This window comes from Chlorocebus sabaeus, chromosome 12, assembly GCF_047675955.1.
Source record: "Chlorocebus sabaeus isolate Y175 chromosome 12, mChlSab1.0.hap1, whole genome shotgun sequence".
Classification (NCBI taxonomy): domain Eukaryota; kingdom Metazoa; phylum Chordata; class Mammalia; order Primates; family Cercopithecidae; genus Chlorocebus; species Chlorocebus sabaeus.
The window spans coordinates 44217431-44232280 of record NC_132915.1 but is presented as its reverse complement, the minus strand read 5'-3'; the positions used below and the strand labels follow the sequence as shown (position 1 = coordinate 44232280).

The 14850-nt window shown below is 40.0% G+C and overlaps 1 protein-coding gene across 8 annotated transcripts in view; it reads left to right on the top strand.

Annotated features, from left to right (window-relative positions):
• The window catches only part of FREM1 (FRAS1 related extracellular matrix 1), a 259120-nt gene that overhangs the window by 110903 nt on the left and 133367 nt on the right, over positions 1-14850 (top strand). For all 8 annotated transcript variants that reach the window (XM_073021615.1, XM_073021614.1, XM_073021613.1 and 5 more), the window contains one exon: positions 9902-10402. In XM_073021615.1, coding sequence (XP_072877716.1) covers positions 10169-10402 — 234 coding nt within the window. In that variant the 5' untranslated portion in view covers positions 9902-10168. The remainder of the gene's footprint in view (positions 1-9901; positions 10403-14850) is intronic.

Here is a 14850-nt window from a genome sequence, read left to right as displayed (position 1 = left end):
GCAAAACAGCTAAATTAAGTCATTAACCTGGTGGCTCACACCTGTAATCCCAGCACTTTGGGAGGCTGAGATGGAAGAATAGCTTGAGACCAGGAGTTTAAGACCAGCCTGGGCAACACTGTGAGACCCCCATTCCTACAAAAATTTTTTTAAAAAACCACAATTAGCCAGATGTGGTGGTGCACACCTGTAGTCCCAGGTACTTGGGAGGCTGGGGCTGAGGCTTGCTTGAGCCCAGGAGTTGGAGGCTGCAGTAAGCTATCATCACACCACTGCATGCTAACCTGGGTGACAAAGTGAAACCCCTGTCTCTAAAACAAACAAAAATCATGTTGTATGTCATAAATATATATAATTTTATTTTTCAATTAAAAATAAGTAAAAATTAAAAATAAATAATTGTGTGAGTCAAGGGGTAATAACTACAAGCCCGGGGAAGACAAAAAGGTTCCATTGCTTATGTCATCTTTAGTCAAATGGTAGTGACTACCTAGATCACTGATGAAAAGAATGTTGGGCCACATATGAATTCTGCAAAAAGCAAAGCAAATAAAAAGCTATGATGAATTATGGATAGCTTGATACTATGCTGGGCATAGGACTGGGAAGGCACTTGCCTTGTGTTGTGTAGCTACCATTGCAAAATTCCAGAGAGGAAGAATAGTAAATATTATTTTCATCAAGGTACATCATTACCATTGACCATTAAGAATTTCCATTGCATTGAGAACTCTACAGCTGAGATCCACTGTTTTTTCTTGTTGTGCAAAGATTATCTCAAATTAGTGACAGGAGTATCATGTTTATATCAACATGAAGAATACATACTCATATAGTTAAGCTGAATGTGTAATTATGAAATAAATACTCACATTTCCCCTCCACTATTTATGTTACTAAATTATTTTCTTCTGTTCAAGAAATTTCCCAAGAAAGTTTGGTTGAAGAAATCTTTATGAATTTTCATAAGGAAGAATTCAAAACAGGGCATTTTTTCACATTTCAGAAAGAATTTTCACACAGTTTTATTGGCGTTTATTGGCTTATACAGATATACTGTACTTAGAATACATGATTACCATGTAAAGAAAAAAGGCAATGGTGGGAAAATGGTCAGGGAGAGCAGAACTGATTTGCAGTCATGTCAGGAGGATTTCGAAATGCTGAGAAACAGTTGAGCCACACAAGCAAGCCAAGATAGGATTTGTTTCTTGTTTTTTTTTTTTTTTTTTTCTTTTTTGAGATGGAGTCTCGCTCTGTCACCCAGGCTGGAGTGCAGTGGCGCGATCTTGGCTCATGCAACCTCCGCCTCCCAGGTTGCCTCAGCCTCTCAAGTAGCTGGGATTACAGGCACCTGCCACCACACCCAGCTGATTTTTGTATTTTTAGTGGAGACAGTTTTGCTGTGTTGGTCAGGCTGGTGTCAAACTCCTGATCTCAGGTGGTCCACCTGCCTGGGTCTGCCAAAGTGCCAGGATTTGTTTCTATTGCAGAATCAAGTCTGAGGTGGCTAAAAGTCAGTTTACAAGCTCCCTTGGGGAATATAGCCAGGTGCCCTTTCTCCTTCCACTTCCAGCTGCTCCCAGTAATTCTGCCGACCCTCAGGGTGCCCATACTAGCAATCAGAGCAAGCTGTGGACAGACAGATTCTGAGGCTCTGACTTAGCCCTATGCTGGGACCAAGAAAATAAAATTCTCGAAGTGTCCTAGGCTTTCCATTAGAGTGTTGTTTTTCATGTAGAAGTTGGCTGTCACTGGACATAGTAATTTTGTGTCAGAGACAAGACAGTTATTACCATCTCATTTTGAGGTGTTAAAAGACCCATCATCACTGTGAAATCTTGTTTGCTTCAGACTTTGCTTTGCTTTGCTGTCGTTCTGTTTTTCTTCTGGCCCTTTCTTGGTCTGCTCATCTGAATTCTTTTCTCTTTCACCTCCCGTGCCACCTTCTTGAAGCCAAAACTCTGAGCAGTATTTTCCATGGAATGTCCACATACTTAGTGTTTCCCAATACCAAGAGAAAAATACAAGAGCAAAATTGTATTATTTTGTATCTTTGAAAAATACAAAAAAAACAAAGAATGCAAATAAAACCAAACAAAGCATACCCTTTTTGATCTTTATTGCTCCTACTTCTGCAGCCTTCAGTCTAGGCTCAGTAGATTGAAGGATGAGTTTTGTTTGATTTTGAATTTGGAAATTGTTACTCTTGTACTTCCCCCCCTCCTAATTGTGTTGCTTCAGGTTGTTTTTAAAATATCAAAATTTAGTTTTTTAAATATGTATTCTGTCTTGAGACTATGAGAAAGAGAAAATTAGAATGTAAATAAAACACACTCGATTTGACATTTATTGATCTTAATTTTGCCACCTCGCCACCTTCATCCAGGCCCAATTCCTTCTATTCTGTTTTTCCTGAGAAAGCTTTAGTTTCTTGTCTCTTTGATATATTTTGTAATAATAATGTTACATTTGTATGGGGGTTTATAATTAAGAAAATATTTCCACGTAGATTATTGGTCTGACAGGGGAACTTTGGAGGAGGCAGGACAGGTGATTCCATTTTTTTTTTTTTTTTTTTTTTGAGATGGAGTCTCGCTCTACTGCTCTGGCTGGAGTGCACTGGCGTGATCTCAGCTCATTGCAACCTCTGCCTCCCAGGTTCAAGCGATTCTCCTGCCTCAGCCTCCCATTTTTGAAAGAGGAAAGTGATGTTCATAAAAATCAGGATTAGAATCCATGGCCAGGTGCAGTGGTTCATACCTGTAATCCCAGCACTTTGGGATCTGAGGCGGGTGGATCACTTGAGGTCAGGAGTTTGAGACCAGCCTGGCCAACATGGTGAAACCCCACCTCTACTAAAAATAATACAAAAATTAGCCAGGCGTAGTGGCAGGCGTCTGTAATCCCGGCTACTCGGGAGACCGAGGCAGGAGAATTACTTGAATCACTTGAATCCAGGAGGCGAAGGTTGCAGTAAGCCAAGGCTGTGCTACTGCACTCCAGCCTGAGTGACAGAATGAGACTCCGTCTTATTAAAAAAAAAAAAGAAGAAGATGAAAATAAATAAAAAATTAAAAAAATTGGGATTAGAATCCAGATCTTCAAAATTCAAGTCTATTATTTCCACAGCATTGTGGTGCAGGGAGCCATAAGAATAGATATCTCCTCTCTCTCTTGTCTCTTCCTGGTAGATAAACATTAGGATCTTGGACTTTGATCTTATCTCTCAGTTAAGGGTTTACTATGATGTAATTAGAGAATGAGCTATTGTTCCATGTGCTGTTAGATAGGAAGTTAAATCTTTAGCTGATTAATGACTAAACAAAATTAATACAAAAACTTGAGGAAGAAGTGATTATTAAAGGTATAGTTAAGTTCAGTCATGAGTCACCAAAAAAAAAAAACAAAAAACCGAAATAACAGTGAGTTACATAGGAAAGAAGTTTACATTCTCTGCTGTGTAAAATTCTGGATGAATGGACTGGTATGGTGGTTCTGCTTTGCAAATGGCCCAGAGACCCAGGGTCCTTCTAGCTCACAGCTCCACCAACCTATGCCATAGCCTCGTTTTTTCATGTGCAAGGCAGCACCTTCCATCTTGGCAGCAAGATGGAGGGAGGCATAAAGAAAAGGGGAGAAGAGGCACACCATAACTACCTCTTAAAGGAGGTTTCTCAGAGCTGCCATGTGACCGTTCTTCTTCAATTCCATTGGCCAGAATCTGATCACATAGCCGCAGATATCTACAAAAGAGGCTGTGAAATATAGTCTTTTTTCTGGTCAAATTTTATATTAAATATATAAAAAATTTAATATACCTAGTTAAAATTTTTATTTCTATGGAGTAAGGTGAGGTTGAATGTTGTGGGACAAATAGACTTTCCTATCAGAGATAGATATTGGAAGAGAGTTATTAAGTTATCATAAGTGAAAGGAAGGAAACATTTGCTGTATTATTTTAACAATCTATCTGAGAGGAGCTTATTTGGTATTCTAAATTGTTTACATGAAATAGAAGATTTTGATCAAGTTGTTCCATTTTGGTCCACATTGCCTTTCTTATTAAGTCAGTGCTAAACCAAAACATACTTGAATTCATTAAACACAAATTTGTAAAATATGGCAAAGCCTCCAAGATAGCTTTTTTTTCCTGTTGAGATTGGCTTATTCCTATTTATACCCAGATTGGCTGTAAAAATGTGGGAGAGTAACTGAGCTATGATCAATTATAAAAGGTAAGGGGTGTGGCTGGTCTAGAGACAGGCTGACCAGTGATACACAACATGTACAAAGACCAGGAAATTAGCTCTGAATCAAAGTCTTCATTTTACGTGCTTTTGCATAATACAAGCTATCCATGGGGTTTCAAAGGAGATTTGTTTCAGCTGTTGGCTGAGTGGGTGGCAGGAGAAGAGAGTTCCAGGACAACATACATATGCCTGCCTCTGCCAAGGACTGTTCTTGCAGAGCCTGAAACACACTGCTGACCAACCATTTGGAGATAACTATTGGGTGAAATCCCACTAGTACCTTTATATTTTGCTGCATTTTCTTCAGTTTTATTTGGAATTAATAGTCCTCCCACTAGGTAGATTGCTACACCTGAGAAGAAAGATATATCTGCCCTTTGTATACCTTGATGGGCTGAGACCAGGGAACTAATTATATTGATGATTTTCTTCAATTTATTTTCGGTTAAGCAACATAATGACATGATGACATATTTATCTCTGAGATATGCTTGCTTTGCACTGGCTATCAGAAGATGCATCTTTAATGAATTAGTATATTTTGTCCATAAAAAATTTGTTCATAAAAATGTTTATTTTCAAGTTATCTACATATATTTAAAAAGTCTTTAAACACAATAAAATTTGTTTCGAAGTTTCTCTTTATATCGATACACAAGCAATTTTACATGAATCTCATATGTAATTTTCATACATAGGTTTTTTTTTTTTTTTTTGAGACAGAATCTCATTCTGTTACCCAGGCTGGAGTGCAGTGGCACAATCTCGGCTCACTGCACCTTCTGCCTCCCGGGTTCAAGTGATTCTCCTGCCTCAGTCTCCTGAGTAGCTGGGATTGCAGATGCATGCCACCAGGCCCTGCTAATTTTTGTATTTTCAATAGAGACAGGGTTTTGACATGTTGGCCAGGCTGGTCTTGAACTCCTGACCTCAGGTGATCCACCCGTCTCGGGCTTCCAAAGTGCTGGGATTACAGGCATGAGCCACTGTGCATGACCGGTTGTTGCATTTTTTCATTGCATGCTCTTTTCCTTTTTTTAAAAAAATACTGCTGTTTGAGTCTGTTCAGGCTGCTATAACAGAAATACTGTAGATAGGGTGGCTTAATGAATAGAACTTTATTCCTCACAGTTCTGAAGGTTGGGAAGTCCAAGATCACCTCTTTCTGCTTTGTAGAGGGAAACCCTCTTGTTGTAAGCCTCACATGGCCAGAGAGAGAGTGCTCTAATCTTTTCATCCACTTATAAGAATCCCATTATGAGGACTCTACCCTCATGACCTCATGTAAACCTAATGCTTCCACAAGGCCCCACCTCCTAATCCCATCACATTGGAAATTAGGGCTTCAACATATAAATTTGATGAGGGGACACAAACATCTAGACATAGCAACCACCCTCATCTTTCTTCAGTCTATCTATACTATATCGCCCCTATCACATTGTCCCTACCAACAACCTAATGTTTGTCCTTTTTTCTCCATGCCCATTTAATTATATGTTAATACAACATATGTGTCCATCTACATATATGCATATACACAGACGCAGCTTTTAGAGTTACTTTACCAAATGGAAGCATACTTTTCTCCATTTAATTTTTTCTGATTCCACAATACCTTGTAGAAATCCCTTCACGTTGAATGGTTTATCTCTAATTCAAATTCTAAAAGTTACATTCCATTCCATGGTATAAATATACCTACGCTATTTAACTATCCCCTTCTTGACATTTACTTTGCTTGCAGTTTCCACTGTGGACACTGCTGCAATCAACATTCTTGTTCATGTATTCTTGTAGAGGTTGCTTTTATCTCTGTTGGATAGATTCTCAGTGTTGTGTGGCAATAATGAAACAAACGGTGATGGGTTTTGATTTTTACCTTACTTCTTCTTTTAGTGTTTGACTGGAGGTGCTGCCTGGGAACAACTAGTTGGCCAATCATCAGGAAGTCTCATAGTGTGGCATTTTCCGGAGTCAAGAATCTCAACCTCAGTGTTATGGGCACAGAAAACGGACTTTGTCCATTTATCCCAGGATGATCTGCCTTTTTGTGACAGATTCTCAGTAACAGAATTCATGTGGCATCTTGATCCATGGCTAATGGTGCCTGCTTATGAGGCCAATGCTTTTTTTTTTTTTGAGATGGAATCTTGCTCTTGTCACCCAGGCTAGAGTGCAGTGGTGCAGTCTTGGCTCACTGCAACCTCTGCCTCTCAGGTTCAAGCAATTCTCCTGCTTCAGCCTCCCAAGTAGCTCTGATTGCAGGTGCCTGCCACCACGCCTGGCTAAGTTTTGTATTTTTAGTAGAGACAGGGGTTTTACCATGTTGGCCAGGCTGGTCTCGAACTCCTGACCTCAGGTGATCTGCCTGTCTCGGCCTACCAAAGTGCTGGGATTACAGGTATGAGCCATCGTGCCTGGCCTTTTTGTTTTTGTTTTTTTTCTTTTTAGCTATATTAACATTCCTGGGTTAAACTATAATCACTATAAGGGAATTTAAGGCATTATTTTCTCCAATTTATTCACTTAGTTAACTAATATTTATTGATATATCAGGCATTGTTCTAGACACTGGGGTTAAATCCATGAGTAAAAAATATAGAAATTCATATCTTCGTGAGGGACATGGCAGTGACTAATATTAGTGTGGGTACAAAAGTAATTGTGGTTTTTGCCATTGAAAGTAATGGTGAAAACTGCAATTACTGTTGCAACAACCTAATATAAAGGATCAAATGCATTATATTAGGTGGTTAGAAAGCGCTAAGGTTAAAAACAAAGCAGAAAAGTGGCAAAGAATGCTAGGGGATGAGACTGACATAATTTTAATGGAGTTGTTAGGTTTGACCACACTGCTAGTGTGACATTTGATGGGAACTTGAGAGTGGAGAGGTGGAAGGAGGGTTATCTGGGGGAAGAACATTCAAGTCAGAGACAACAGAAGTGAGAGGCTTTAGTGGGGGAGAGAGGAAGGAGGAATGGTAGATCTTGATTTGTTTGAGGAAAAACAAAGATGTTAGTGTGGCTGGGACAGAGTCAGCAAAGGGAAGACAAACAGGAGATGAGCTGAGAAAGGTAAGAGGGAAACAGATCACGTAGTATCTTCAAGGTCATCACCAGGGCTTCAGCTTTACTCTAAGATGAGACACCACTGGAAGTGTTGAGCAGAGCAGTGACGTAAGAACATTTAATCAGAATATTGGCTGTGATGCTGAGAAATGCCTAAAGGAAAGGCAGAAGTAGAAGTAGGGAGATCAAATAGGATGCTATTGCAATCATCTCATGGAGACTTGGTGGTAGCTTGGACCAGGGGGATCACAATGGAGGTAGTAAGAAGCAGCTGGATTCTGGATATGTTTTGAAGGAAGAGCATATTATCTTTTTATTTTTGTGGAACAAATCACTATAAACTTTGTGGTTTAAAACAATACAAATTTATCTCACAATTTCCCTTGTTCTGGGGTCAGATTATGGCTTAGCTGGGTTCTCTGCTTTAGGTTGCCACCAGGCTAAGTCAAGATGTTGACGGTCTTCATTCTTATCCGGGGGCTTGACTTAGGAAGAAACCACTTCCAAGCTCATTCAGGGTGTTGGCAGAATTCATTTCCTTGTGGCAGAAGAACCCATGGAGGCTTGCTTCTTCATGTTCAGCAGGAGAGCCCCTGGTTCCAGTCTGCCAGGAGAGTGTCTCCTGCATAATAAAATGTAATCATAGGAGTGACACCCATCACCTTTGTGGAATTCTGTTGGTTGGAAGTGTTACAGATTCTGCTGGCACTCAAGGGGAAGGAAATTTGGATACTAGGAGGCTGAAATTATTTAGGGGGTCACCTAAGATCTGTCTACCATAAAGAAACAACAGGATTTTTTGACTGGATGTAGAATGTGTGATGAAGAAAGGAACAACTGAAAAGTTGGAGTTGCTATTAATTAAGGTAAGGAAGACTGAAGGAGGGAAGATTGAGAGCTCAATTTTGGCTTCATGAAGTGTGAGATGTCTTTTATACACCACCCAGAGATGACAAGCAGAGAGTTGCATATGCAAATCTAGAGTTAAGCAGGAGGGTCCAGGCTAGAGGTGTAAGTTTGAGGTCCATTAACACATAGGTGGTATTTAAGTCAAGGAATGAGATCACTAGGGAATGAGTGTAGATACAAAACAGGTCCTACAACTGGACTCTAGGGTCCCAGCATTAAAGATTCAGGGAGCCTAGAAAGAACCAGGTAAGGAGACAAAGTGAGATGGAGTGAGATGAGAGGACTGCAGGAGTGTGGAGTCCTTACAGCCTCCGTGTGTTAACTAGTTTAAATCTCAGAAAGCAAAGTTTCCCCCTTACCTCCAAGTTTGGGGAGACACCTACCTATCTTGTTGCCTCTCCTCTCCCTAAATGTACTGTTATCTTAGATGCCTAATATGAATGGAAAAAATATTGTATCTTGTCAAAGTTCAACAACCAGATGTGCATTGTTTCCCATATAAGTCAACCTAAATCAGCTTGATTGTGGACAACAGTCAGTGGGGTGTGTGAAGAGTTTTACTCTGGGACTGATACCATAAAAAACAGACTGCTCTGTAAAGTGTACACCCCCTCAAGTATCAGGTGACACATGTCAGGCACGGCCTCAAAAGTGAAAAGTTGCAAAGAGTGACAAGGGAATGGAAATAGATTAGATGTGGATAATGGAGGCATTTGTTCTTCTACAACCTTCTGACAAACATTCATTTTGGTATCTACTGGTTATGCACAGAAATTTATTGAAATTATTAACATGGAAGGGCCTTTCTTTGGGCATAACAAACCACCTTTTGTTCACCTAATTATACTCTGAATTTAAGGATATATTTCAGTGCATTTTACTTTAGATAAAATCTTTTCAGTTCTTATGGAACACAGAGAAATCATCATGAAATTCTAAGTGGATAAAGTGGAAACAAAGACTCTATTTGTGCAAGTTGAGTACATAGGAATGTAATTAGCATTGTAGATAGTATAAATACGCGTGTCCATGTGCTGTGTCATTAGCTGTGCGTGCTGAAGCTATGTCACCCCATTCATAGTCTCACACATAAACAAAAACTTGAATGTTCACTTAGAAAAAAGCATATTTTCTGTAATTTCCACTCAAATGTTTCTTAGGTGTCTTCATTGCCCAGCAAAGTCAGAAGTGTGCCCAGTGTGACAAATCATTAAACTTCTTTCTTATCCGGGTAGCATTGATTTAGAATTAATCATGTTTTCAAACAATGTGTTCATAATCCTATCAGCTCTCTGAAAAAAAATAGATTATAATCCTCATTTAACAAATGAGGAAAGAGAAGCAAAGAGTTTGACAACTGTCTATGAACTCATGGAACCAAAAGCCACACTTGTTGGCAGTGAGGCTGGCTGTTTCCTCCTGGACCACACAATTGGCGTCCCAACTGGGGTATGTCAAGTCCGGAAACAGGAGCTATAAGCAGGGTAATGAAATGGCTGCATTGCCTTTCAGATGGGTCTAGAGGTCAAGTTAGTTTATTTGTTTTTAATTTAGCTGAACTCATAGGCTGGTTGAAAGATCCCTTTGTTGGTAGCGATATTTTGAATAGCCACACAAACCTTCTGGTCTCTCTCTCGCTTTACTCCAACCCTTTCTCCCATTTGCAGGATTAGAAAAGCACTTGGGAGGCCCATTAATCTTGCCGGCGTTGTCAGGAGTGATCAGCGAGTTTTATTAAAAGCCCTGGGATTGCCTGAAAGGCCTCCTTGTCTGACTTTGAAATGAAAAGGGCATGGTAAGATCTCGGGGCACGTTGTCAGGACCCCTCGCCCTGCCCCTTGGACTATGAGCTGACCCTCCAGGAGGAAGCACAGAGGCCCTCCTTTGTTGAAGGGATTTCGCCGGTGAACAGAAAGGCGTTGGGCCCTGTCAGCATGAACTCTCTGAGTTGGGGGGCAGTGAATGCCCTGCTGCTGCTGCTCCTCCTGGCCGGGGCCAGCCCCACCTTCATCAGCGTCAACCGTGGGGTGAGGGTGATGAAGGGCCACTCCGCCTTCCTGTCAGGAGATGACCTGAAGTTTACCATCCCCAAAGAGAAAGATGCCTGCAAAGTGGAAGTTGTGATGAATGAGCCAATAACCCAGAGAGTTGGGAAACTCACTCCACAGGTAGGTCCTGTCTGCGATTTTCCATTCAGTCATATGTTTGAATGCAAGTGTATGAAAGTGTGTGGGATGTGGCCAGGCACGGTGGCTCATGCCTGTAATCCCAGCACTTTGGGAGGCTGAGGCAGGCAGATCACGAGGTCAGGAGATGGAGACCATCCTGGCTAACACGGTGAAACCCCGTCTCTACTAAAAAATAGAAAAAATTAGCCGGGTGTGGTGGTGGGCACCTGTAGTCCCAACTACTTGGGAGGCTGAGGCAGGAGAATGGCGTGAACCTGGGAGGTGGAGCTTGCAGTGAGCCAAGATCGAGCCACTGCACTCCAGCCTAGGTGACAGAGCGAGACTCCATCTCAAAAAAAAAAAAAAAAAAAAAAAAAAAAAAAGAAAAAAGAAAAAAGGTGTTTGGAGGGACAAAGACAGAACAGAGATGTAAAGGGTCTCTCCTTAAGCCATCAAAGATGAGTATTAGAAGATGTTCACATTTAAATGGTGGAGTTGCAATTAGCAGGCATACTATTGTGCTGCTTTTCTATGTAAGGTGAAACCTATTTTTAAACATTCTTGGCTGACTTCATATTACAAGCCTGAAACCAGCAGGATTTAATCCTTATTGCTATAACACTTATGGAGGAAATCAGGTTCAAACTAATATGGATGCATGTCTTTTTTTTTCTTAATGCACTATTTCAGTAAGTCTTTCCAATTTCTCCTCTTTTCTTGAAGATAACTCTGGTATATCTTACCAGCTGCTTGACCTTATAGAGTAGCTAATTATACAGGAAAAAGCACAAAGCATAATGTAAGAGAATTACTTTGGAGTTATTCCTGCCCCCAATTATCACATCTATTGCCAGTCAGAGTGGCTTTGGATAAGAGATCAAAATTTCAAGACATTTTTAGGACATACCTGTGACCTTAGCACAGCAAAGGTAAAATTTGAAGATGTTTCATCTGTTAACATCACTTAAACATTTTTTCTGAGTAAGGGAAAAGAAGTAGAAAAGAATTGTGAAGATACTTCACTTTAAATATTTACTGTTCTTTGAAAATATCTGCTTAATTGTTTTCCTTTTAATCAAAATCTTGGAGACCTTTGTATGTAAGGGTGTTCTCTGGTCAATCCTTTTGTAGAGGGAAGAGTTATCTCCTAATTCATTGGGTTTAAAAAGTCTATATTCTTTTACACTGTTTTGGCTTAAAGTAGGAGTTACCACTATACATAATTTAAAAAATTGCTTCTGATTTTATTACTTGTTCCCACTGTGCTGTAACTTTGCTCCCACTGTGCTGTAACTTTGCTCCCAGTGCAAACAATCTTGAGAATATTCAACACTAGATGCTGCTGCTGCTTCTGGAAAAATGGACCATTCTCTTTTGCTGAACTATGAACATTATTTCCTTTTTATTTGGCTAAAGAAACATAATTCTTGAGGTTATTCAAAAGTGGTACTAGGTATTGCAGAGAGAGAATAAAAAGACTTAGGTGGATACTAGCTCAAGTGGTATCTCTAGACATTCCATTTACCACACTTCAAGTTATAGACCCATTCTGAAACACATCAGAATTCTTTGGAAGAGGGTCTCACATTGCAGGTATTTCTGATGTGGTAGCAACCAAATGTCTCTGCCTAGTTGCTTGTAAGATTTTATTGTCAAAGAGCTTTAGATGGGTATCTAAAACATGTTAGAACCCAACAATGGCTCCACGTATTAGACATTGTGTTCCCAAGTGTTTGGGAGTTGCAATGTCTCCTCAGTTATTCTCAATTATACTTGCATTCTGAATGTGTTTTGATTGGCACTTATGAGTCAGAGAAAAAGAAGATTACTGGGATTGCTCATACTGGAACCTCAATGTGCTAAATAGGATGAGGAAGCAATACAAATAAGCTCAGTAGTGGGTGATAGAGACCCAACCACAGGGACTGGGGTCCAAAGGAAAATGCAGGCTGGTTGCAGTAGCTCACGCCTGTAAATTTCAGTACTTTGGGAGGCTGAGGCAGGCGGATCACGTGAGGCCAGGAGTTAGAGACCAGCCTGGTCAACATGGTGAAACTCCATCTCTACTAAAAATACAAATATTAGCCAGGCATAGGGTACATACCTGTAAGCCTAGCTACTCGGGAGGCTGAGGCACAAGAATTGCTTGAACCCAGGAGGCGGAAGTTGCAATGAGTCAAGATAGCGCCACTACACTCCAGCCTGGGTGACAGCGTGAGACTGTGTCTTTAAAAAAAAAAAAAAAAAAAAAAAGGGAAAATGCAGCCCTTTGAGTCTTGAGAGAGGGCAAAATAGGACCCCTGATCCTAGAGGACTGGGGTCTTTGATAAAGCAGGAACCTAGGGCTGTACTGGCACATATGGGTGTCTTATAAAGACTGATGATTGATAATACGATACCTCTTCCAATCAATGTATTTTTTAAATCATTCAACATTTATCTACAAGTGGGACTGAGTATTTTGTGAAAAAGAGAAGAAGCAAAATTCCTACTGGTAGCTCACAGTAGCAAGCTATCTAAGCTGTCTTCCAGTTTGGACCTCAAGCATGCATGCCCAGCAAAAACAAACGCCCTGCAGATGACCAGATTCTCCTCCTTATGAGGCAATTTGGAGATAATCTATTGTTACCTAAGCCAGCCTCTGAGCGCTCTCCTCTCCCTACCCCAAATGGCCTATGACTCCTTACCATATATGGCGCTCTCTCTGAGAGAAATAAAATTGTCTCCATTATATGTTTTTAGTGATGTTTTAATGGTCCTGATTGCTTGGCCTGCTCCACGGCACTGAGGAGCAAAAAGGGATCCAAGTGACTAGAACTAGGTAAAAAACATTTGGTCACAAGAATCAAGGATTGGAATAGGCCTGCAAGTCATCTCCATCTCACACTCTCTGATTTTAAGGTAAAACTCCGGTTACTAGAAAGACAATATAGATAAGAAACCACAAATTGCCAGGCTGATTTAGGAAACTCTTGGTTGCTGAGAAACACTTCTGAATACACAGATTCCCTAACCTGCTGTTGCTCATTAAGAAAAAGTAGAATCAAGTCGTGAATACTTAGTGTAGGTATTTCCGGAGGCAAACATGACATCTCAAATGGATTTGTAGCCTCTAAAGTTGGTATGGGATTTATATCTTCTAATATTTATTCTGTGGTAAAGGAGTTCATTAAAATATGGAGTTTCATCACTTTTTTGGCCAAATATTAAAACTGTGTGTGAGAGAAAACTATATCGTGGGAAAACTTTGTTTCTCAAACTGCCAGGTGATCGTTCCTATTTGGTTATTCTCCTAATTTCAACAAAAACAAGATTCCCAAGTAAAGTCTGTTTTGTTTTATTGAATTTGTGCTTGGTTTTTAACCCAGGCTGGTTCAGTCCTTCCCTAGGGGTTCGTTTCTTATGGAATTTTAGAAATTAAGCATAGCTAAGTGCACATGCACACGCACACACACACACACGCACGCGCGCGCGCGCACACACACACACACAGCCTAAACATTATTCTTTAATAGCGCTTAGTAATAAGCTGAAAGCCAAGCTTACGTGAACCCATTTCTAGCAAGACGACTGTATTAACAACACCCTGCTGTGTAATGAACAGTTTCATGTGACTTGCACAGAAAATGTTTTGTTTAACATCTGTTCAGTTAGTGTTTTCATTTCATTACTGAAGTTTGTCTTAGAACCAACAGGTTCATTTTCCTATTGAATATTTGGAAAGGGATTTCAACTGATGCACACCAGTGCCTTCTGTTCAGATAACCCTCTTGATGTAGTCAATTAGATAAGGTTGACAGCAATATGTTTTCCTCATGTTTTAGGGCAAGACTCCCTCACACATGGCACTTCTCACACCTAGCCCAAAGCAAGAAATTTTCTGGGTGGAAAGCACCCCAGGTTAGCACTGAACTTGCTTTTTTGAATAGGAAATATAGCGATAAGAAAGTATCTCTAGTTTGAACCAGTTTACTGTCATTAAAGTGAGTAATGAGTTAGGAATGTGTGACAATTTAATTATAAATTGTAATTGAAAAGCAGTTGAAGTGGAAAAAAACAAAGCTAGACAGTAATTAGAAAAGGATTTAGCTCTCCTTTGTTTTAGTTAGTAAATTTATAGACAGTTATGGTTGTCGCCTTTTATAAAAGGAAAACATATTATGAAACATAAAACAGATGTTTCTTTTAACAAAGCAGATTGTCTCTTTATTACCATGACTATTTGTCAATGATATGGGGAAGATCTTTGCTTTATCTCCTTCCTAGTTGTCAATTAAAAAGAGGAACCAATGATATCTGTGGGAAAAGAAAATCATTTGTATTAGTGTTAAAGTCTTCTCTGAGTGAATTACGTTGTCTGAAAATGTTTGAGGCTGTGAAAAGGTACAGAAGAAACACCATGAACACAATGGTGGACATGCATGCATACCTCAAGGGTATTAGAACTC